Source organism: Oncorhynchus kisutch, linkage group LG5 (assembly GCF_002021735.2).
Source record: "Oncorhynchus kisutch isolate 150728-3 linkage group LG5, Okis_V2, whole genome shotgun sequence".
Taxonomy (NCBI): domain Eukaryota; kingdom Metazoa; phylum Chordata; class Actinopteri; order Salmoniformes; family Salmonidae; genus Oncorhynchus; species Oncorhynchus kisutch.
In genome coordinates, this window is record NC_034178.2 from 37923427 (window position 1) to 37945889 (window position 22463).

A 22463-nucleotide genomic window follows, 5' to 3' on the forward strand; every position below is an offset into this window, starting at 1 on the left:
ATGCCTCACAAAGATTGGCACCTATTGGTAGATGGGTAAAATTAAAACAGTAATTGAATATCCATTTGAGCATGGTGACTAAAACCGTTACAGAGGTGAATGACTGTGATATGAGAGAACTGAGGATGGATCAACAGCATTGTAGTTACTTCACAATACTAACCTAATTGACAGTGAAAAGAAGAAAGTGCAGAATTCTGCCTGTGCGGAATAAAACATTCCATAACTTGCATCCTGTTAGCAACAAGGCACTAAAGTAATACAAATGTGACAAAGCAATTCACTTTTGCCCTGAATACAAAGTATAAGGTTTGGGCCAAATCCAATAGAACACATTACTGAGTACCACTCTCTGTATTTTCAGGCTTAGTTGTAGCTGCATAATGTTATGGGTATGCTTGTAATCATTAAGGACTGGGGAGATTTTCAGGATAAAAAATAAATGGAATTGTGCTAAGTACAGGCAAGAAGACATTGAATGTTCCCGAGTGGCCGAATTACAGTTTTGACTTAAATCTACTTGAAAATCTATGGCAAGACCTGAAAATGATTGTCTAGCAATGATCATCAACCAATTTGACAGAGCTTGAAGAATTTTTGAAAAGAATTATGGGCAAATGTTGCACAATCCAGGTGTGGAAAGATCTTAGCAACTTACCCAGAAAGACTCAAAGCTTCAATCACTGCCAAAGGTGCTTCTACAAAGTATCGACTCAGGGGTGGGAAAACTTACGTAAATGAGATATTTATTTAATTTAATTTTCAACAAATTTGCAAAAAAAAATCTAAAAACCTGTTTTCACTTATATGGTATTGTGTGTAGATGGGTGAGAGAGAAAAACTGAATGAATCAATGTTGAATTCAGGCTGTAACGCAACATGTGGTGTAAGTCCATGAGTATTAAAACGTTCTGAAGGCACTGTATCTGTCAATCACACAGAGGGATCTACATCATACAGAAGCACAGAATCTCACACACACAATAAAAAACATGGATCTTATTGGAGGTCAGTATCCCTCTGTCCTCCTGCTTGTTCTGATGGGATTTTGTCATTGAGCTCACTGAATCATTATTGCACCACCGTATACAAAAATACACTGTAAAAAAACCTGAGTCCATTGCAAAATGTAGTGCATGTGCTCATCATATCACAGCATATGTTAGCATGTGCGAACACTCTCCCAAGGACTGTGTCGCTGTGACGTGTCAAGAGGAAACCGTTTGGCCTCCTCTCTCTCTCTGACGAGCATTGTGTCAGCGGCTAACAGTTAGCCTTTCCACTGTGTGTCTGAGAGACAGATGGCCTAGCTGTGGGAGGGGTCTAAGCCACCAGGCAGCACTGGGACGACAGGACTGACTGGCTACAGCCCGGGAGAGAGGGAGCTAGCCAGGTACCCCTCCGAGTGACTATGGAAGGTGTGCAATGCAGTGTCAAACAGACGATACAAAGACCAAGAGAAAGAAACATGGATAGAGCGAGAGAGAGATCAGTCTAGTCTACTCAGTTATATTATGCTTATTCACGTCCGACTGGTGTCTATGGACGTGATGAAATGGGCTGAGAGTTGTGTTCACTCGAAATACATGACAGCCGTGTTGTTTGGATTTGTCGTTGTTACATGGCATCTGTATTCCTGTGATGTGTTGTGATGTAGTTAACACACATCTTCCTGTTTGTCTGGCTGTCTACAGGAAACAAGCTGAATAAGGACCTGAAGCACTATCTGAGCCAGCGCTTCCAGAAGTCCTCTCCGGACCACGAGCTGCAGCAGACCATCCGAGACAACCTCTACCGCCACGCCGTGCCTTGTGAGTAGCACACCCTTTTATACTCCTCCTCGTCGTTCTCTTCTTCCTCCTCATCTTGATGTCATTGTTTTGTAGCTTTGCAAGGACTCTGTGCTGTTTGGTGAAGCTTCACACTGGACATTGGGGATTTTGGCTGGTCATACTCATGTTGCTGTATGTCTCTTAGTCATCTGAATGGTTGTCAGGTTTTAAGGGAGCTTCTTTCCCCTCAAAAATAAAAAAAATACTTAGATTACTATTTGAGTCGTAGGCACTGGACAACACACAGACCGCAGTAGATGGTGGTCTCCTCCCACTGACGATTGGAACCAGATTAATATGGAGCTCATGCTCTCAACCCTCGTCATTCATTAAATCAGCCAGATGTTTAGTTTTCAATACTATGTGATTAGAGCAAGAAGCTCCAGCACACCCCATGGTCGATAGGCCAGGAGGCTCTCCCTCCGCTCGATCAATAGGCAGAGTGATTAAACGCACTACGTCTTGATCAGAACCTCACGCACATCTTCACTCCTATTTTTTCTCACATTGTACAGTATGTCATGATGTCCAAGGATTCAGGCCTGTTTTCTGTGGGGCAGCTGTCCTGTATAGATTGTGTGAAGGAAATGCAGAGGTACCTTGAGGCTTCGAATGTATCATATTTCTCAGTGTCAATAATGTTTCACAGTGACATGGGGGGACCGATAGTGCAACATTGAGATAGATCAAATTCTATTTGTCACATATGCCGAATACAACAGGTGTATACCTTACCGTGAAATGCTTACTTACAAGCGCAGTTTTAAGAAAAATACCTAAATCCAGCTGTGTTAACCAATCCCTGTACAGCAGCTGGGATTATCATCTTCCTCATAATGGAGATGGAATTCCCTAGTGATCGTGAGCTGGCCATGACACTCAAACAGATGGAAAGAGAGAGAAGGAACTCGATCAACTCATAGTACATAGTGAGACTAGGAGTCCTACACAGGACATATAATGTATGATCAGGTTAAAGATGTGTAGTTAGCAGCAGCCATTTTGCATTTGTCATTAATGCATGGCAGGGTTCTCGTGGTTTATTTGTTATATGAAGCATAGTTTATTTGTTGGGCTAGGTTACTTTAGTCCCCTTCACCCAACCCACAATTCAATGGGTCTACTGCATTATCAGGGCCTTGAGTAGTAGGGGCATGTCAACAATGTTAATTACATGCCTCTTTCAATGCTTTGTTATCCAAGTATGTTTTCTAATGCCCCCAGATACACCATCAAAGTCTACTCCTATAGTGCACATTTTTTCTTGGGGCCCCATTGCAAAATAGGTAGAATTGCAGGAAATTAGCTTTAAAACTGCAATTCTTTTTCTCAGCAAAATATATAAAATCTAGCTTTTAAACTGTATAATGTTCTCTCTGCCCATGGCAAAATGTGTAGAATTGCATGAAATGTGCTTTAAAACATCAAAATGTCTCTGAGGCCAAGAAAAACACCTACGCCACGCTAACCACTGCTGCTGAAATAAATCCTAGGGGGAACACTAGGATTAACAGGACTTTTTCCTAAGGATTCTCATCATTGGGTATTCAATTAGTTTATTCATGACCCTCTCACGCAAATTGCTATCTGTATTCCAGGGGCTTTTTCCTCAGGACTTTATTGGAATTACCCAGTGTGCCATATGTCAGCCAGACAGGCCTGGATTGTGCTAGTCTGGTCATAATGGCCATTTTAATTACCAAAGGCCTAGCTCTTCTCTCTGACTCTTATTGACACCCTGATAAACTGTATTATGGTTAACCCTAGAAACATATCACCATGAAGGTGTACCATTTGTACTTTGGGATATGTCGTAATAAGAAGAATACCTAGCTAGGAACATAATTTTGATTGGTTCCCACTGGCTGTTGGTGAAATTTACATTCTCGGATAATCGATTTACATGTATTAATTTGATTAAGTTATTCCAAAAAGATACATTATAGATTTGGGAAGAGGATGTGAGAAGGGCACCAAGACTGGTTATGTTTTCAGCAGTGGTTTGGTTTCTCCACTGGTCATCTCCAGGCCCTGGAGACTGGAGGTCAGTGTGTGGTGGTATAGTTGTGTCCATGGGTCAACTCGTGTGCATGAGGCGGCTGTGATTAATGGACAGAAAGCAGCTGGAGGTGACAGATGGCCTAACCCTAACCCTACTCGCTCTGCTCTACTCCTGACTGGGGACATCCTCCTCAAGCCTCTCGTCTCCTCTATGGTGCTCAAACCATGCAGCTCAAACTCCCCTCCCTCTCTTTCTCACACACACACACACACACACCATCAAGACAATGCTTGACTCCACTCTATCATCATTCATGTAATCAGACAGCGTCTGTGTGTGCAGCTGCTTCTTTGGTTAACATGCTGAAGCTTTGAAAGGCTGACCAGAGTGTGGCCCCACCAGGTGGCCAGTGACCAGAGCAGGGGGGTGGGGTGACTGACAGGGGACGGGTGACAATGAGGACATGTGACCCTGACAGAGGAGAAATTTGTCTGGGGATGTCTCAAGTGTTATGTCAATGAATCCTAGTCTGTGTAGTAGACGTTTTCTCAGGTCCAATAAGGCTGTGTCTAGACTTGACAGTTCATGCAGCTTTAGGATTCTGATCATAGAGTTCTGATCATAGAATTCTAAACGAGTCATGCATCTACACCTATATTTAAATGTGTCCACATTACAGAATTCTGTGCTATATTAAAATGCCAGTATGCATTCTACAAATGTGGAATAGGCTAAATATGATGATGATGATGATGATGATGATAATAATAATAATAATCATAATAATAATAATAGTTAGCAAGCAACACTAAAGAGATTTCAAACTCGTTAGCATAACTCTAGCCAAACAAAAAAATATTTGTTCTAAATATTAGCTAGCTGGCTAGCAGTTATGAGGCCAGCAACACATTCCTCACACGCTAGGAACGTACTGTATTTCCTCCAACGTTATAATGAAAAGGTGCCTCAAAACACAAGTTTTCTGGAGAGTGCTGATGACGTTGCCACTGTATGCACTTTAGGCAGCCTGATTGCTTCCAGACTGAGGAGAAATCTGCACAATGCATCCCTGACCACCTTCTGAAGTGGTCAGCCAGATCTGAACACAACCTGTCTTTTCAATGCCATCTTTGTATTCTGATAGCATATGCCACATGTAAGTGTCAAGTGTAGACACGACCAAAGTTTGACCCGGACCTGACTGGATCGATCCTTTAAAAAAAAGAAGGGGGACCCGAGAACAATCATAACCAACCCCAAATGGGACCGGAGTGACAAAAAAAATCATGTTTATCAGCCAAGTTGCTCATCTGGTTAATAGGTCTTTGTATGTTGGCTAAGCTTTCTACAAGTTAATAAATTAACCTTATTACCGTGAAATAAATATGCTACAGATTATGCAGAGCCATGACCGGGTCCACTTGGGTCTATCAGCTGTAGTTACATAGAATCGAGACCCTATAACAATCAAACATGAACTGACCCAAAACCCAGGGACAAGTTTGCATTTTGGACTCTGTTCGGGTTTTGGGTATTCTGATTCGGGTGGACCCGTGAAGACCTCTACTGTGTAATACTGCCACAAGTTGACAGATACAGTAGGATGGAAGTCTTATTGGCTTATAGGACAGTGCTATTGGTTTAGCGTATTAGTGTTGATTGACCTGATAGGATTTAGATGGGAGAAACACTTTAGTCCTGGACAACATGCCTTTAATTAAATGATGCCATGTACTTTGTATCCCCTCTCCTTCCCTTAGCAGAGCCAGGGTTCAGTTCAGCCGGTGTCCCTCCCTGATCTACTACAGATCAAAACACCTATTGTTGTCCTGGATGGGAAATATCAGCTGCTACAGCATAGAAGACCAGCGTGATAACTATAGTTCCTCTTCTGTCTTTCCTCCTATCACATTGTTGACTTCTCACCTACCACACCACAGCCCTTCTCCACTTCCAAATACCACAGCCCGTCTCCACCTCCAAATACCACAGCCCGTCTCCACCTCCAAATACCACAGCCCGTCTCCACCTCCAAATACCACAGCCCTTCTCCACCTCCAAATACCACAGCCCTTCTCCACCTCCAAATACCACAGCCCTTCTCCACCTCCAAATACCACAGCCCTTCTCCACCTCCAAATACCACAGCCCGTCTCCACCTCCAAATACCACAGCCCGTCTCCACCTCCAAATACCACAGCCCGTCTCCACCTCCAAATACCACAGCCCGTCTCCACCTCCAAATACCACAGCCCGTCTCCACCTCCAAATACCACAGCCCGCTATGTCGCTATTTCTTTTTTTTCTGTCTCCCTCTACTTCCTTTTTTTCCTCTCCAATCTTCCGGCGTCCTTCGGCTTCCCTGCGGTCACCTAGCGCTCATTCCCGATCCCATACCTACTCTCAATCCTGACTCCCACTGCTGTAGCTGTGGCTGCTGTTCCCTCTCCTCCCCTGTTGTTTTCCACTCGTTGCTGTGATCAGCTCAGCAGCAGCAGAGCTCTCCTCACTGGGTTTGTGCCTCAGCCTGCCTGCGCTGCATAGAGAAATCAGCAGGATCCCTGCTACAGACTGGTAGCTACCACTCTACTCTCTCTCTCGCTCCCCCACTCTTTGCATCAAGGCAGGTGTGCTGTGCTTTGTCTGCTGTTATTTTTCCACTGTTTCTTTCTCCTAGATGACGGGTGGCTGGAGAGGTGCAGTGAGCAAGTGAGCGTGTGTGTGGGGAGGTGTGTGATGTTTCACCATTCTTGAACATGGTGGATGGCTTGCATATAGGCTAAAAGGATGTGGTGGGGGTGGGGTCGAGGTTGCGTTGGGGGTGGGGTTGGAGAGGGGGATGGGCAGAAGGGAAGAGGGAGGATGGAACTAAGCACACGCGCAAGCATGCTCAGCTATGTAGCTAGCACACAGGCACAGATGGGGACTGCTAGTAGCACGTTTTCCCTGCCTCATTTTACCCTGCAGGGTTTGTATGTAGGACCTGCTTTTCACAGGCTTCTCTGTATAGGGCTTGACATTAATGCTAGCCTGCTTGTCTGGGACGAGTAAAGAAATAATTGTCGGACAAGCAGAATATATATTGAAGTTGTCTGAATAGAAGTAAAAAATATCACACAACAATCACAATATCAAACAAGGCAACAGTAAACATCTCATCCCCCCACGAATGATGCTGCACCCTCCTTGGGCCAATTAAGATATTGTGTGTGACTAACAGATTTCAGTTCATTACTATAGCTCCCACCTTGGGCCAGTCAGTGCCGTTTTGTAAATGCCAGATCTTTATAGTATGACTCTTCATTCACCCAAGTTTTGTCAAAATCGGCCCCTTGCTTTGTGAAATACCGCGTGTGACTAACGTACGAACGAACAGACGGAGACATATCCACAGTCCCCTTCCCGATTTCATCGTGGGGGACAACAATTATTCAGAATTGAATTGGATCAGTGTCCTCTGGATTCGATGTGTTACGCACTGTATCTGTTCTCCCAATCTGTGCAGAGCACACCGGAGTAAAATGATCATTGGTAATGCGTGTGTGCAGAGCACATAGGAGTAAAATTATCATTGGTAATGCGTGTGTGCAGAGCACATTGGAGTAAAATTATCATTGGTAATGCGTGTGTGCAGAGCACATCGGAGTAAAATGATAATTGGAAATGCGTGTGTGCAGAGCACATCGGAGTAAAATGATCATTGGTAATGCGTGTGTGCAGAACACATCGGAGTAAAATGATCATTGGTAATGCGTGTGTGCAGAACACATCGGAGTAAAATTACCATTGGTAATGCGTGTGTACAGAACACATCGGCGTAAAATGATCATTGGTAATGCTTGTGTGCAGAACACATCGGCGTAAAATTATCATTGGTAATGCATGTGTGCAGAACACATTGGAGTAAAATGATCATTGGTAATGCGTGTGTGCAGAGAATGAGAGACATTGCAGCAGCAGGTAGCCTATAAAATTATAAGCAAACGGACTAGATAGCCAAATCAAAATATACAGTGCATTTGGAAAGTATTTAGACCCCTTGACCTTTTCCACGTTTTATTTTTCAGCCTAATTCTAAAATGTATTAACTTATTTATTTTACTCATTAATCTACACAAAATACGCCATAATGGCAAAGCGAAAACAAGTTTTTAGAAAATGTTGCAAATTTATTAAGAATTTAAAATAGGGTTCTTGGTCTCCTCCCTGACCAAGGCCCTTTCCCCCCAATTGCTCAGTTTGGAAGAGTCTTGGTGGTTCCAAACTTCCTCCATTTAAGAATGATGGAATGATTGTGTTCTTGGGGACCTTCAATGCTGCAGACATTTTTTCTACCCTTCCCCAGATCTGTGCCTCGACACAATACTGTCTCGGATCTCTACGAACAATTCCTTCAACCTCATGGCTTAGTTTTTGCTCTGACATCCACTGTCAACTGTCGGACCTTATATAGACAGGTGTGTGCCTTTCAAAATCATGTCCAATCAATTGAATTTACCACAGGTGGACTTCAATCAAGTTGTAGAAACATCTCAAGGATGATCAACGGGAACAGGATGCACCTGAACTCCATTTTGTCTCTCATAGCAAAGGGGCTGAATACTTATGTTAAAAAAAATATTATTTCACCTTTATTTAACCAGGTAGGCCAGTTGAACAAGTTCTCATTTACAACTGTTACCTGGCCATGATAAAGCAAAGCAGTGCAACACAAACAACACAGAGTTACACATGGGATAAACAAAAGTACAGTCAATAACACAATAGAAAATGTATATAAAGTGTGTGCAAATGTAGTAAGATTAGGGAGGTAAGGCAATAAATAGGCCATAGTGGCGAAATAATTACAATTGAGCATTAACACTGGAGTAATAGATGTGCAAAAGATGAATGTGCAAGTAGAGATACTGGGGTGCAGAGGAGCAAAAAATAAATAACAATATGGGGATGAGGCAGTTGGGTGGGCTATTTACAGATGGGCTGTGTACAGGTGCAAAAATCACTGAAGCTGGAGCTGATGCTTAAAGTTAGTGAGGGAGATATAAGACTCCAGCTTCAGTGATTTTTGCAATTTGTTCCAGTCATTTGCAGCAGAGAATTGAAAGGAAAGGCGGCCAAATGAGGAGTTGGATTTGGGGATGACCAGTGAGATATACCTGCTGGAGCGCGTGCTACGTGTGGGTGACCAGTGAGCTGAGATAAGGCGGGGCTTTACCTAGCAAAGACATATAGATGACCTGGAGCCAGTGGGTAAATAATGTATTTCTATTTTTTTTATTTTTAATACATTTAAAAAATATCTAAAAACTTGTTTTCACTTTATTTATTTAACACCATTGCATTTTATCGGTGGCAATTTGAATGGACAGAGATACCATGACGAGATCCAGAGGCCCATTGATGTGCCATTCATCCGCCGCCATCACCTCATGTTTCAGCATGACAATGCACGGCCCCATGTCGCAGGGATCTGTTCACAATTCCTGGAAGCTGATAATGTCCCAGCTTCCATGGCCTGCATACTCACCAGACATTACACGCATTGAGCATGTCTGGGATGCTCTGTATCGACGTGTGCGACAGCGTGTTCCAGTTTCCACTAATATCCAGCAACTTTGCACAGCCATTGAGTTGGAGTGGAACAACATTCCACAGGCCACAATCAACACCCTGATCATCTGTATGCGAAGAAGATGTCGCACTGAATGAGGCAAAAGGGGATCACACTAAATACTGACTGATATTTTTTTTTTACAAGAATTGATGCTTTTGGTTCCCCTTTACGTCTGTCTCTATGAACGTTTCACGACCCTTTGACCAATGAAATGTATTCAAAATACCTTTTCATCAAAACTCTTCAGTTCATAGGCTCTCAAAGTTGTCTGTCAAACCCTGTATCTCCACCATGGCTCTTGAAGTGAAGCACACGGCTTCACCCTGAGGATATTTTGCTCGGGGGTTCTTAGTGAGACGCAATCAGAGGTAAGGTGCACTTAATTTACCTTCTGTCTTTGTAATATTCTATATTGCTGGAGTAAAAGTTTTTCTCAGATATAATTATGTTGTTCAAATTGTGTTTCGAGCGCATTGTTGAAATTGTGTTTAGATTGCAAATCAAATGGCTAGGTAGCTAACCCCGAATCTGATCAAGTTTAATCTCCTGATTTTGGCTCCCCATATGATCTCTGCTTGTTGGCTAACTAGCCACCTTGTCATTGGCATAAAGTGTTAAAAACCTCTTGCTCCTACCTGAGACGCAGACGTCCAAATGGCGTCCAAATGGTTTGGTTTTTAAAAGGTGTTAAAAGGTTTTTAACACTTTACTCCAGCAACATCTGGAAATGCAAATGCGCTACGCTACATGCTAATAGCACTCGTTAAAACTCAAATGTTCATTAAAATACACAAGCTACACTCGTTGTGAATCCAGGCAACAAGTCAGATTTTTTAAATGCTTTTCGGTGAAAGAATGAGAAGCTATTATCTGATAGCATGTAACACCCCAAAAGACCCGCAGGGGACGTAAACAAAATAATTAGCATAGTCGGCGCTACACAAAACGCACAAATAAAATATAAAACATTCATTACCTTTGACCATCTTCTTTGTTGGCACTCCTAGATGTCCCATAAACATCACTATTGGGTCTTTTTTTTTCGATTAAATCGGTCCATATATAGCCTAGATATCGATCTATGAAGACTGTGTGATCAAGGAAAAAATTGCGTTTTATAACGTAACGTCATTTTTTTAAATTAAAAAAGTTGACGATAAACTTTAACAAAACACTTCGAAATACTTTTGTAATGCAACTTTAGGTATTAGTAAACATTAATAAGCGATCAAATTGATCACAAGGCGATGTATATTCTATAGCTGTACTTCTGGAAATAATGTCCGGGTAAATCTCCACCAAAATATCTGGTCGGAGACCGGAAGAAATGTGCTGCCTCGTGTCCGTTTGACCAAGAAACAATTCGTAGGCAAATGACAAGACTGTTGACATCGTGTGGAAGCTGTAGGTATTGCAACCTCGGCCCCATTTAATGTGGTTCACGTTTAACAATGGGTTCAAGTGGCGCATGGATATATTTTCCCATTTTCAGTGATCAGATTTTCCTGCACTTTTCGATGAAACGCACGTTCTGTTATAGTCACAGCCGTGATTTAACCAGTTTTATAAACGTCTGAGTGTTTTCTATCCACACATACTAATCATATGCATATACTATATTCCTGGCATGAGTAGCAGGGCGCTGAAATGTTGCGCGATTTTTAACAGAATGTTCGAAAAAGTAGGGGGTAGGATAAAGAGGTTAATTAACAGATTAATCAGATGTGTGTTGCAATGGCTAACAAGCTATCACATTAGGTTGCCACTAGATAAGCTGGCTAAACTAGCTCGCTGCAGTGTCAACCAAGTAGCTAGCTAACGCTAACTAGATGAACCGGGACATCCAGCGTAGCATCCTCCCACTCCATTGCTCTCCTCTCACTCTGTGTGTGTCGAAATGTCGTACTTTTTTATGACAAGGCCTATAAGCGCATCTGTAGTACAGTCAGTGTATCATCTCAGTAAGCGTTTTGGACCATGACTAGAAATACCTTTTTGTGTGTGTTTTTATTTACAGCTTGTAGTGGCACATCCGAGGGAGAGGAGAGTGGCCAGCCACGAAAAGAAAATACCCTTCAAAGTGAAAAGGAGCGGTTCAGAAGGAAAGGAGAATTGAGGGTAAATCCTATCTTGGCATCAAAAAGATGATTGAGTTGACTATGGCAATGTTTGATTTATTACGTACATGGTTCTTACCTGAATACCTACCTTGATGTTTAATTTCATGCTGGAATGTGTCTGATTTGCATACTAGTAACATGATCGATGGTGACATTTTACATTTTGATTGTTGTTTGAACACTAACCTGATCCTCCTTGATATTTCATTCTGAGCGAAAAATGAAACATCGCATTTAGTGTAAATCTTTTCAGTACGCGTTCACCATCACATGTACTTGAAATGATGTTGTGAAATGCATTTTTATTTATGGTATTAAAATTTTACAATTATTACAATGTCTCGAGTACCATTTACCTTTTTATGAAATTGAACACATTGATAGATATTAAGTCAACTTCGATTAAGACTGTAATTGAAACTTTGATGTCAGTCTTCAATGGAGACTACCTGTACTGGAGGATATCTGCAAGATGGTGCTGGCAGGCTTAAATTATTAATGAATGTCAAATCAATCGCACTATGTTGTTGTCCTCTTTGTTTGCTGTCACAGTTTAGCATAAAGTGTAAAAAAAAATACAAATAAATACCAGACTAAATGTGTAATTCGTTTTCTTACTGAATACTTTTTTAATCTTAAGGGTTAATTTTACTTTTATTGAGTAAATTACAATCGAAGTAATAGGACTTTTACTTAAGTACAGATTTTCAGTACTCTAACGGATAGCGTAGCCTATTGAAATATAACCAAATACTAAGGGGCCTATTGCAACTATTGATGGCACGAGATTATCTCTAGTTTATGTCTCGCTAAACCTTCAATAGGCACTAAATTCATCCGCACAGCTCATCTCAATTGCAACCGTCATTGGTTCCCTCATTACCGCTCCCTAAAAGATGTCGGTGTCCCGTCGGTGTTACCTTAGTCAGAGATCTGTGTATGTAATGGCACGATGCTCATGTCTCCGCCCTATCAATGGGAGTCATTATCCCAAAGGCAGGAAAGGAAGGTAGGCAACACGTTTAGGTCTGCATATTAAGCCCATAGATACATATTGGGCTTATTCTGGACAGATTTTTGGTGAGAGTGATCCCTCTCTGCCTTAGTCATGCTTGCAACCAAAGTCTGTCAAGATATGTTCGTATTGTCATAGGAACTTTGTCCTTTTTTAACAGACTAAGGGAGATTTATCTATTTGACAAGCATTCCGTACAATAGAAATCAAGTATTTCCTTGTTTACTACGTCAAATCTACTGTTTAAAGGCCAGAACACTCATTGATGGCCCACAGTGGTATCACCTCCTACACTGGTTTGATTGATGGGGGCAGGGCCTAGATTTTGGTTGGATGGATGGATCTTAGGGGGAGGTAACAGGCTTTGAATGTCTTTTGAAATGTCATTCCGCTGACATCATTCGTTTTGTGAAAGTGAAAGAAAGACATTGTCAAGAAGGATTCAATGAAGGGATGAGTCCCAGGAAGTCATACCCACTACACACACACACATATGTCCAGGCACGCATGCACTCACCCATTCAGCCCCGACAAACACACACTCAGAGGTTGTGTGTGGGAATGTGAATTCATCCTGCTAGTGATGAATTGTTTTCCTCTCTGGCTTCTGTGTTGAGTACCTTGGAAGCATATTTTATGTCATTTGGTGGTGCTTTATATTTGTCAAATTTCATGTACAAGTATTTATTAATACACATTAGTTTTTTGGAAATTTGTTTTTTGCATATCCCAACTCTCCCTGAGACACCCTTGGAGAGTAAGGTCACTGCCAGGGTCTACCGGTATCAACTGGGACCATTGGAGCAATTAAGGTTAAGTGCCTTAAAAAACAGATGGACTAACCCAAACTTCTGGCTGATCTAAAGTTAAACTGCTTCTCCCTGTGTAACATGTTATTCTGAAGCACCAATCCAGCGTGGGTGAAATGATTCATGCCTGCTCCCCAAATTGGCAGCTTTCTTGTCTCTCTCTGCAACCTAGGGGTCATCACACACACCTAAACACCTTTGTCCTATTTTCTGAAGAGTTAGCTTTTTCAGGACTGTTTGTTGTCTGACATCCTGAAGCCTGGAGTGATCCCTCGGCTGTGAAAGTGGCCGGTGAGAGAGGTCACACATTTAAATGTTTTCACAATTGAAATGCTGTTTTGTTAAAACGTGCATAATATAATAACAAAGATAGCCATTCAGAAGTCAAGGATGTAGCCATTTCATAAATGAAGGGCTTGTCTATAGGAAAATAACTGCCTCATTCCTGGTTATTGTTGCCATTATCAGTAATGTGATTAGGGATGCTGTATTGATGGACTGACTATCCTCGAGGGGTTAAAGAAACAAGGACTCAAAGCTGCTGTTCCTGTACCCCTCCTTTCCCCATCACCCCTCCTATCTCCCCACAGACGACTGCATCTCTGGGGTTCAAGAAAAACAATGGCAGAAAGTATTCACCAAGTATTCTGAAGGTATTCAGAGCCTTTGAATTTTTCCACAGCCTTCTTCGAAAATGTATTAAATTAAACATGTTCCTTAACAATCTACACACAACACCCCAAATTGACAAAGCAAAAACTGTTTTTTTGAAAAATCAGTAATACCTAAATTTACATAAGTATTCAGATCCTTTGCTATGAAAAAAATGACTGCAGCATTGAAGGTCCCGAAGAACACAGTGGCCTCCATCATTCTTAAATGGAAGAAGTTTGGAACCACCAAGACTCTCCCTAGAGCTGGCCACACTGAGCAATCGGGGGAGAAGGGCCTTGGTCAGGGAGATGACCAAGAACTCGATGGTCACTCTGACAGAGCTCCTGAGTTCCTTTGTGAAGATGAGGGAACCTTCCAGAAGGACAACCATCTCTGCAGCATTCCACCATTCAGGCCTTTATGGAAGAGTGGCCAGACGGAAGCTGCTCCAGAGCGCTCAGGACCTCAGACTGGGGCAAAGGTTCACCTACCAACAGGACCACGACTCTAAGCACACAGTGGCAGAGCCAGAGCCTGGACTTGAACCCTGTCAAACCTCTCTGTAGAGACCTGAAAATAGCTGTGCAGCGACGCTCCCCATCCAACCTGACAGCGCTTGAGAGGATCTGCAGAGAAGAATGGAAGAAACTCCCCAAAAACTCCTGAAGGTCTGCCAAGCTTGTAGCGTCATACCCAAGAAGACTCGAGGCTGGAATTACTGCCAAGGGTGCTTCAACAAAGTACTGAGTAAAAGGTCTGAATACTTATATAAATGTTACATTTCAGTTTTAGTTTTTTAATACGTTTTGCAAAAAATTCTACAAACCTGTTTTTGCTTTGTCATTATATTGTGTGTAGATTGTGTTTAAATTGATGAGAGAAAAAAAACATGTAATCAATTTTAGAATAAGTCTGAAATGTAACTAAATGTGGAAAAAGTCAAGGGGTCTGAATATTTTCCGAATGCACTGAATGCATGCACCCACACTTTATCTCATTCAGTCCTTAATCAGTCCTATTCTACCTTAGCCTTATGTCCAGACCTAATCTCATCATTCTAGCCCCAGCATCCCAGCCCTAGTAGCCCAGCTACATCCATCCCTGCCCCGTGCTTGCCCTTGGTAGTGTTGATTTCGGTGGTCACGTGATGCATGGGGATGGGCTCTCTCGCTGGGACTGCCTTGTTTGTCAGAGCAGAGGGAGCATGTGTGACTACGTCTGTGTGTAAGAGAGAGCGATATAGGCTGCAGAGGGGACGAGAGAGAGAAAAGTGAGGGGGGAGCGAGGGCAAGCGAGCGACAGCTAGAGTGAGCGAGAGACTGAGTGGAGGTGGGCGGGTGCATGTGGGTAAGTGTGAGACTGGAGACGTTGGTTGCGTTCAGTCAGACAGGAGCAGAGCGGAGCACAGCGTGTATGTATGCATGTGTATAGTTCACGTTGGCTGAGCCTGGATTCTGAGCCTGGCAGGAACAGGAAGACTCATCAGACAGACAGCGGATCGCATCGGTGGCCAGTGCTGGACATTCGACACTGGACAGACAGGCAGACAGAGGGAGGCTGTAGCTCGGATGCGAGTGTCTGACGCGCTCCCTGTGGATAAAGAGCGACCTGTTTTGTGTTTTCTCATCCTACCTGACTGGTTTCTCTCTGATGTGAGCTGTGTAGCCCTGGACTAGCTGAGGAAATCAGAGGTAATGCTCTCTATTTAATCTTTAATTTGAGAATGATGCTTTGGCTTCTGGGATTTAATGGCGGGGCGGGAATGGATGGTGAGGGAGAAAGAGAGTGGGGGGGGGTTACTGTGCATCAGGCGGAACACATCAGTATAAGAGACAGAGGCAGGTCGCTGGCAGCAATAGCAGTGGAATGGTCATTCCGTGTGTCTGTCATACTTTTGTGTGCGTGTCGCTGGTGTGTGTGTGTGTGTGTGTGTCTGGTCTCTGGTGTGTGTGTCTGGTCTCTGGTGTGTGTGTCTGGTCTCTGGTGTGTGTGTGTGTGGTCTCTGGTGTGTGTGTCTGGCGGAGATGGCAGTGCTCTGACGGGGGGGCTGTATTATTAAGCTGTGATCTGTTGACATGCCTGCTCCTGTTGGAGGCCATTATCTTCACCAGAGCTTGCTAGCAGCAGGGTTTCCTGCTAACCCCCTCTCCTCCTGCCCCCTCACAGTCTCCTTCTTTCTCTCTGCCTCTATCCATCTCTCTGTCGACTCTTCTCCTCCTCCTCCTCTCTTTCCTTCCCTCTGTAAATGGAAGTTTTAAAGCCGTTCTTTCTCTTACCCTCTTCTGCCGTGCTAGCCTTCGGTGAAGAAGCTTTTCCTGGCTGAAGAAAAGACCCATCGCAGGTATTTTAGTCAGGTTTCTGGGTCATTTAGCCTCAGTGGTCTTCAGTTTTATTTTATTTTAATCCCCCCTCCCCCGATATTTCCCCCTCCGCTCAAATCATTAAGGGCTGTAAACCGAGGCTTCGCGGAGGAAAATGGAGCGTGTCACGGGTTAAGAGAAAGGGCTGTTTTGGTCTCATTGTGTGTGGATGTGTCTGTCTCGCTCCGCACCATGAGCCTTTTTCAGCCAGCGATGTGAAAACAACAGCCCCCCCCATCCTCTCCATCATAAAACCTCTCTGATGAATGTTGCCAATCAATTTTAAGCCATAACAAGCCTCTCGACCCCTTCCTCCTAAAACAGGGGTGGGGGAGTCAACTCAGTCCAGGGAGGCTGGAGCTCGAGGAATCCCCCCCCCCCCCCCAAACCGCAGGGCAATTTGTGGAGCGGTAAATGCTGGAATGGGCAGCCTGTGTGTTGTTGATTGACCCTTTGGTGGGACCGATGGTTGTGTCCCCTGTGGAGCTAGGAGAACGGGCACTGACCCCAGTCTTACCCCGTTTTGCTGCCCCCGTACCCTGCACACACACACACCAACACACACTAGTATCAGGCCAAGATGGAGATGTTTCTTATGCTACTGTACTGAGAATCTGCTAGCCTCTTTGTGTGCTGTCTGGAAAACCTGCATGAAAACATGCCTCAGTCAGGGATGTGAAACAACACATTGTGTGGTATCAGAAATGCTACTCGAATAGCCAAGTGTACTATTGTCACTGGGTGAGTTGACATGACCAAATCTTTTTGTTTTGGTGCACATCTTCTTTCCTGGAAGTCAACATCGACAAGGTAGCTTTGTAACAAATCAAGTGGCAGGGCTGCTATTGCGGCTGAAACACAACATTTTAATTGGTGGCTTTACGGGCACATAGTCCATCTTAAATTAAATTCCTAACTCCTCTCGTGTTCTTCTTGCCATGGACAGAAGCATCGCTATGCAGTTGACTAACCGGTCTGCTGTAGGGAAATACTGTCCATCGCTAAACATTTTTTCTCATTTTGGCCCATTCATCCTTGGAAGAGTGATGTTAGTGTGCACAGCACATAGACACCGACTCAACCTCTCACGTTAGACGTGCACAGACTGAGAATAGAGACACGTTCACTCTAACCCACTCTAACGTATGCTATTTAAGGCAGAATAGCCCGACCAACATCCATCCAAGTTTCTACTGTTTAGTGGATACATTGTACTGCAGTGTGGGACTACTTTAAGTAGTGCAGGATATATTGATTATAGCTATCAGGAATATACCGGTTATACATGTACAGATATGTACGCTGTCATAGTCATCTGTATGATCATTGAGAATAACCACAGAAGAAGCAAACTGTCTTACAGAGTTGTTCAGTAATCAGTGGCTGAATAGAAGCAGCTGACTCATGTTCCCTGAATCCCAGCTATAGGACACTAATTATAGGCTATTCTTGGTTCCAAGACTATGAAGTCATTTTAATTGTTTCACATATCAGTGATTTGCTTCATTGTTTCTGCTGCACATAAGTGCTCTCTAAATGAATGGTATAGTGTTTCAGTGTAGTCTTGGGGCTTTGACGTTGTAGAGGCACGTGGATGCAGTTTGGTGTTTTGGCAGGAGAAGGATATGAGTTGACCAAAATGTAGAAACAGATAGACGCGGGCAGCCACATAGCCAGCTGGCCAATTTGAGGAGGACATTAGCACAAAGTGTGGGCAAAGAGATGGACTGCTGACTGCCGTCGCCTCAGCGTCCTGCTTTATTCTACCAATGTCCACAAAAGGAGGGAGGTAGACTAGAGGGATGAGAGGGAGAAGGAAAGAAAAAGATAAAGAGGAGGAATATCAAGATTAGAGAGAATAAAATAGAAGATGGAGAGGGAAAGGAGAGAGGATGAGGGAGAAATAGATGGAGAGGTGATGCTCATAGAAAATGTAATCAAGCTTTACAGATAATTTCCTTCCAACTTAGCAAAAATATATCTGTATATCTGCACGGCATTCGTTTTCTCATACGCAATGATGGATCTCTGGCTTTTACATTGTGGTAAAGAGAATACTCCCTTTCTTTCTGTATATAATCATAAACTCCAATTCTAGCCAGTCTCGCCATTCGCTAGGGCTTTCTTTGTTTCCTCTTTAGCCAACAACTAGCTCAATCCGCTCTTTCAATCCGCTCTTTCTTCTGTCCTGAAAGACTGGCACACCAGCACACCAGCAGAGTAAGAATAGAACACTATTATCAGAACAATAATAATGAATCATTGCCAAACACATTTACAATGGCCTACTTTTCACCATGGCACATATTGGATCACTATCATGGATAGCACATTTGTCTTTTTCTCCACTTTCTGGAGCCCTATTTGTATGTTAACACTAGACTGTGTTTTCAGGCTATTTCTACCTCTAACATGGTCCTGGCTCCATGGCCTGGGCTGCCTGCTAGTTAACATTTTTCTATTTGAATGCTGAAGGCTTTAGCTTCTGAAGCATACTGACAAAACTGATATCGCCATAGCCTTGTGCGCCAAGAGGAATGAATACTGGAAAGGGCCAATTAATGACTGACTCGTTGGTGTATTTTAACAATGTAATTGAAATACATTTAGTCCAATTATGAGAGATTGGGAGGGAGATGAGGGGCAGGTGATGTACAATAACGTCTTCCAGCAACAACTGCGTTGCGGATTATCACTGGCTGCACTGTTTCTATAGGCCTTTGATCCCAATCAGCTCTGACCGAACAGGGGAACTAGTCTAGTTAAAGCTGGAATCCGCATTAGGGGAAACAGCGTCACTGGTCGCCCTCGGCTCATTTGCTATTGTTTTTGTTTTGTTTCTGAAAGTTGTAGATGAGCGTCCAGCGCCGTGGTAAAAAAATAATTGTAGCACATACATGTCCAAGGGAAAAAAACATCTTTGTTGAAATATCACAAACGAATTTCAGTTTTAAATAAATACATAAGTGCTGTGCTATTTTTGGGGAGTAACTGGCTGTGTTTGGTTAAAGGGAGATGTCCAACCTGTCTGTTCAGGTCAGGTGTGTAATTACCAAATGCTGGCTAAACATGGGTGTTGACACAGGTAATAGTTTATGGTCTTTCTGTCTGGAGATGTATTGATTCCTGTAGCAGAGTGGCTGGGATATACATGAGGGGCCTACCTATTGTATTAAAAGCACCTCTGTTCGCTGCTTCAAGTTCAGTAGCCTTCCTCTCCTAGTTGGGTGTGCGAGGTCAAGTGGGCCTACAGTATATGTGTGGTCTCAATGAAATGGATAGGCTGCCTAGGCATGGGCAGAGAAACACGTGGAAGTTATCTTCCCAAGGAAATTAAATTCAATATAATCGGGCTATAGTTTACTACTTAATGAATATTGAAAATGGAAAGAAGGGGAGGGCACTCAGCCAATGTGAGTCGAGGTGCAATCCAAAAATGATAATTGAAAAGCGTAGTTGAGTAACTTTGAGCCTTTTCAATAATTATTGATTAGCCATTTATTTCTCTCTGCCTGTTAATCGTCCCACTCCTTAAAGGTAGGCTTTATCCTATATGCAAAACGTAGCTCAAGAGAGTGTCCACTCTCATTATTATTACTGCTTTAAGTTCATTAGCCACACATCTCCTCTCCTACAGTAGTTGGGTGTGCGAGTGGTCTCTATTAAATAGGGTTAGGGGATAGCTAGTCAGTGGCACAACTAAATGCATTCAACTGAAATTCCGCATTTAACCCAACCCCTCTGAATCAGAGCGGTGCAGGGGGCTGCCTTAATCTACTTCCACAGCGCCCAGGTACCAGTTGGTGTTGGGAGTTAACTGCCTCGATCAAGGGCAGAATGGTAGATTTTTCCACCTTCCCTGTTCTGGAATTCGAACCAGCAACCATTTGGTAACTGGCCCACCGCTTTTAACCCGCTAAGCTACTTTTTTTTTTTGACCTTTATTTAACTAGGCAAGTCAGTTAAGAACAAATTCTTATTTTCAATAACGGCCTAGGAACAGTGGGTTAAGTGCCTGTTCAGGGGCAGAACGACAGATTTGTACCTTGTCAGCACAGGGGTTTGAACTTGCAACCTTCCGGTTACTAGTCCAATGCTCTAACCACTAGGCTACCCTGCCGCTGACAAATAGGCTATAGCCTATGCATTGGCGGAGAAGCACGGGACAGTTATCATTGCAAGGAAATTAACTTCCTAAATACAGTATGTTTTGGTTATAGTTTACTACATTGTCCAGAAAGAAATATTGATCACCTATAATAGTCTCTGAAAAGTGTCCCGCTCCTAAAAGGTAGGCTATATGCAAAAATGTCCAACTCTGCTCTCTTCAAACTACATCTAGCCTATTGGCTGATATAGCCCAGTAATACATATTGCCTAATATAATGGGTTGTGTGAGAATCTCTGGTCATTTAACCTATTCATTAAGTCACTTTTTTGCGCATTTTGATATTGCTGGGAGCATGGCTAGCAAGCGAGCTGCATCACATATTGCCTAAAATAACATTGTGGAACTATGGTTGTGTTCTGGCCCAGTTATTGCAGTTGCAGGTGGTAGTCGGACAGAAAGCCATCGGGGGAGAAGCGGGTAAGGTAGGAAAAGCTGTGGGTGCAGGCAGGAGCGGGATGAATAACTCAGTCCCACGTAGACCTCTAGCGCACGCATATACACACACACACACACTTCAGTGTCCTTCCCTTTGCTTCCCCACTCGAGTGATTAATTTCAACTAGCCTGGTTCCTCCAGTATACACACTGCTGCCGACCCTGCTGTAACTCTCTTCCCCTCTGAACATGGAGGAGCTCTACCGTCAGATAGTCACGTCTGGGTGTCTGTCATTCTTGGATACATAGGAGCAGGGGGATCTCACAGTAATCTCTGGGGGGAGAGAGGTCGTCCTCCTAGTTTGTCCAGTAAACACTGGAAGTCAGCAAATCTGGCTGTTGAGAGCACAGCAAACAGAGCTGTTTTCATGTGAGCTCAGCTCACCAGCAGCAGGCAACAGTAGCCTCACCACGGCTCGTCTCCTCTGGGTCCAGATATGAAGGATTCACACCAGACAAAACTAAAGACTGTTTGACCACTAATGTAGGCGACAGTATTCAGCACATTCTGTTCGTTTTTTACATTTAATATTTAAGGACTTGGACATTGTGCCAGTGGGTTGTTGCAATATTAAGTCATGCTGCCCGTTTCTTTGGAAGATCTCGTGATCTCATTTCATTTCATTTAATTTAATTTTCTTTTACCTTTAGCCAGTTAAGAACAAATTCTTATTTACAATGGCGGCCTACCCAAAACATATCTATGGGACTGCAGTGACACCTCTTGCACTGAGATGCAGTGCCTTAGACCACTGCGCCACTCAGGAGCCCATTTGGTCTCAAGGAGGAAGACAAGCAGTCAATAATACAATGGCGGAGTGTGTCTCACTGTTTCCGTTCTGTCACAGTGAAGTCGGCCAAGAAGTCAAACTCTGTGTTGCCCTTGTGGGTTGAATGTAGGTTGCAGGTGAAATCCAAGCCCAGGTTCAATGGGGATATGTAGGCCCGGGGTGCTTCACTGCTCTAGGGAACGGAGCTGTGGAGAGAGGAAATAAACCCTTTTTTATTATTATTATTTTTTACACTCAGCTATTTTTAGAGCCTGGGTTGTGAGCAGCAGCATGCCTCCACAACCTCCTTTTGCCTTTCTGATGCGTTTTGAACCGTGATGATCAAAACACGGCTGATTTTAGAGCGCCATGTGTTTGTCTCAGTGGTGCTGTCTCTGTCAGTGCAGAGATGGGCTATTTTCTACCCTGGTTCTATAAATAATTTTTTTAAGTTTTAAAACGTGTGTTTTGAATGTAATCTTCTCCTCGCCAGTCGTTCATCGGCCGAGAGAATGTATAATGTTGTCATGTAAATGAGTCATAGAATTATTTATTTATTTTTGTCATGCAATCAAGTCCAAGCCTCACAAATGTCAGTGTTGAAAAGGTCTGAGTCAATTGTGCCAGCCGAAGAGAGAGCAGAGGCTCTCTAAAATAGTCATCAATTACATATGCATGAGG

At 43.2% G+C, this 22463-nt stretch overlaps 1 protein-coding gene across 1 annotated transcript in view; it reads left to right on the forward strand.

Moving 5' to 3' along the window:
* LOC116374198 (membrane-associated guanylate kinase, WW and PDZ domain-containing protein 1-like) overlaps window positions 1–22463 on the forward strand; it is a 133107-nt gene that overhangs the window by 99439 nt on the left and 11205 nt on the right. The window contains exons 2-3 of the mRNA XM_031825013.1: window positions 1695–1811; window positions 11466–11566. Coding sequence (XP_031680873.1) covers window positions 1695–1811; window positions 11466–11566 — 218 coding nt within the window. The remainder of the gene's footprint in view (window positions 1–1694; window positions 1812–11465; window positions 11567–22463) is intronic.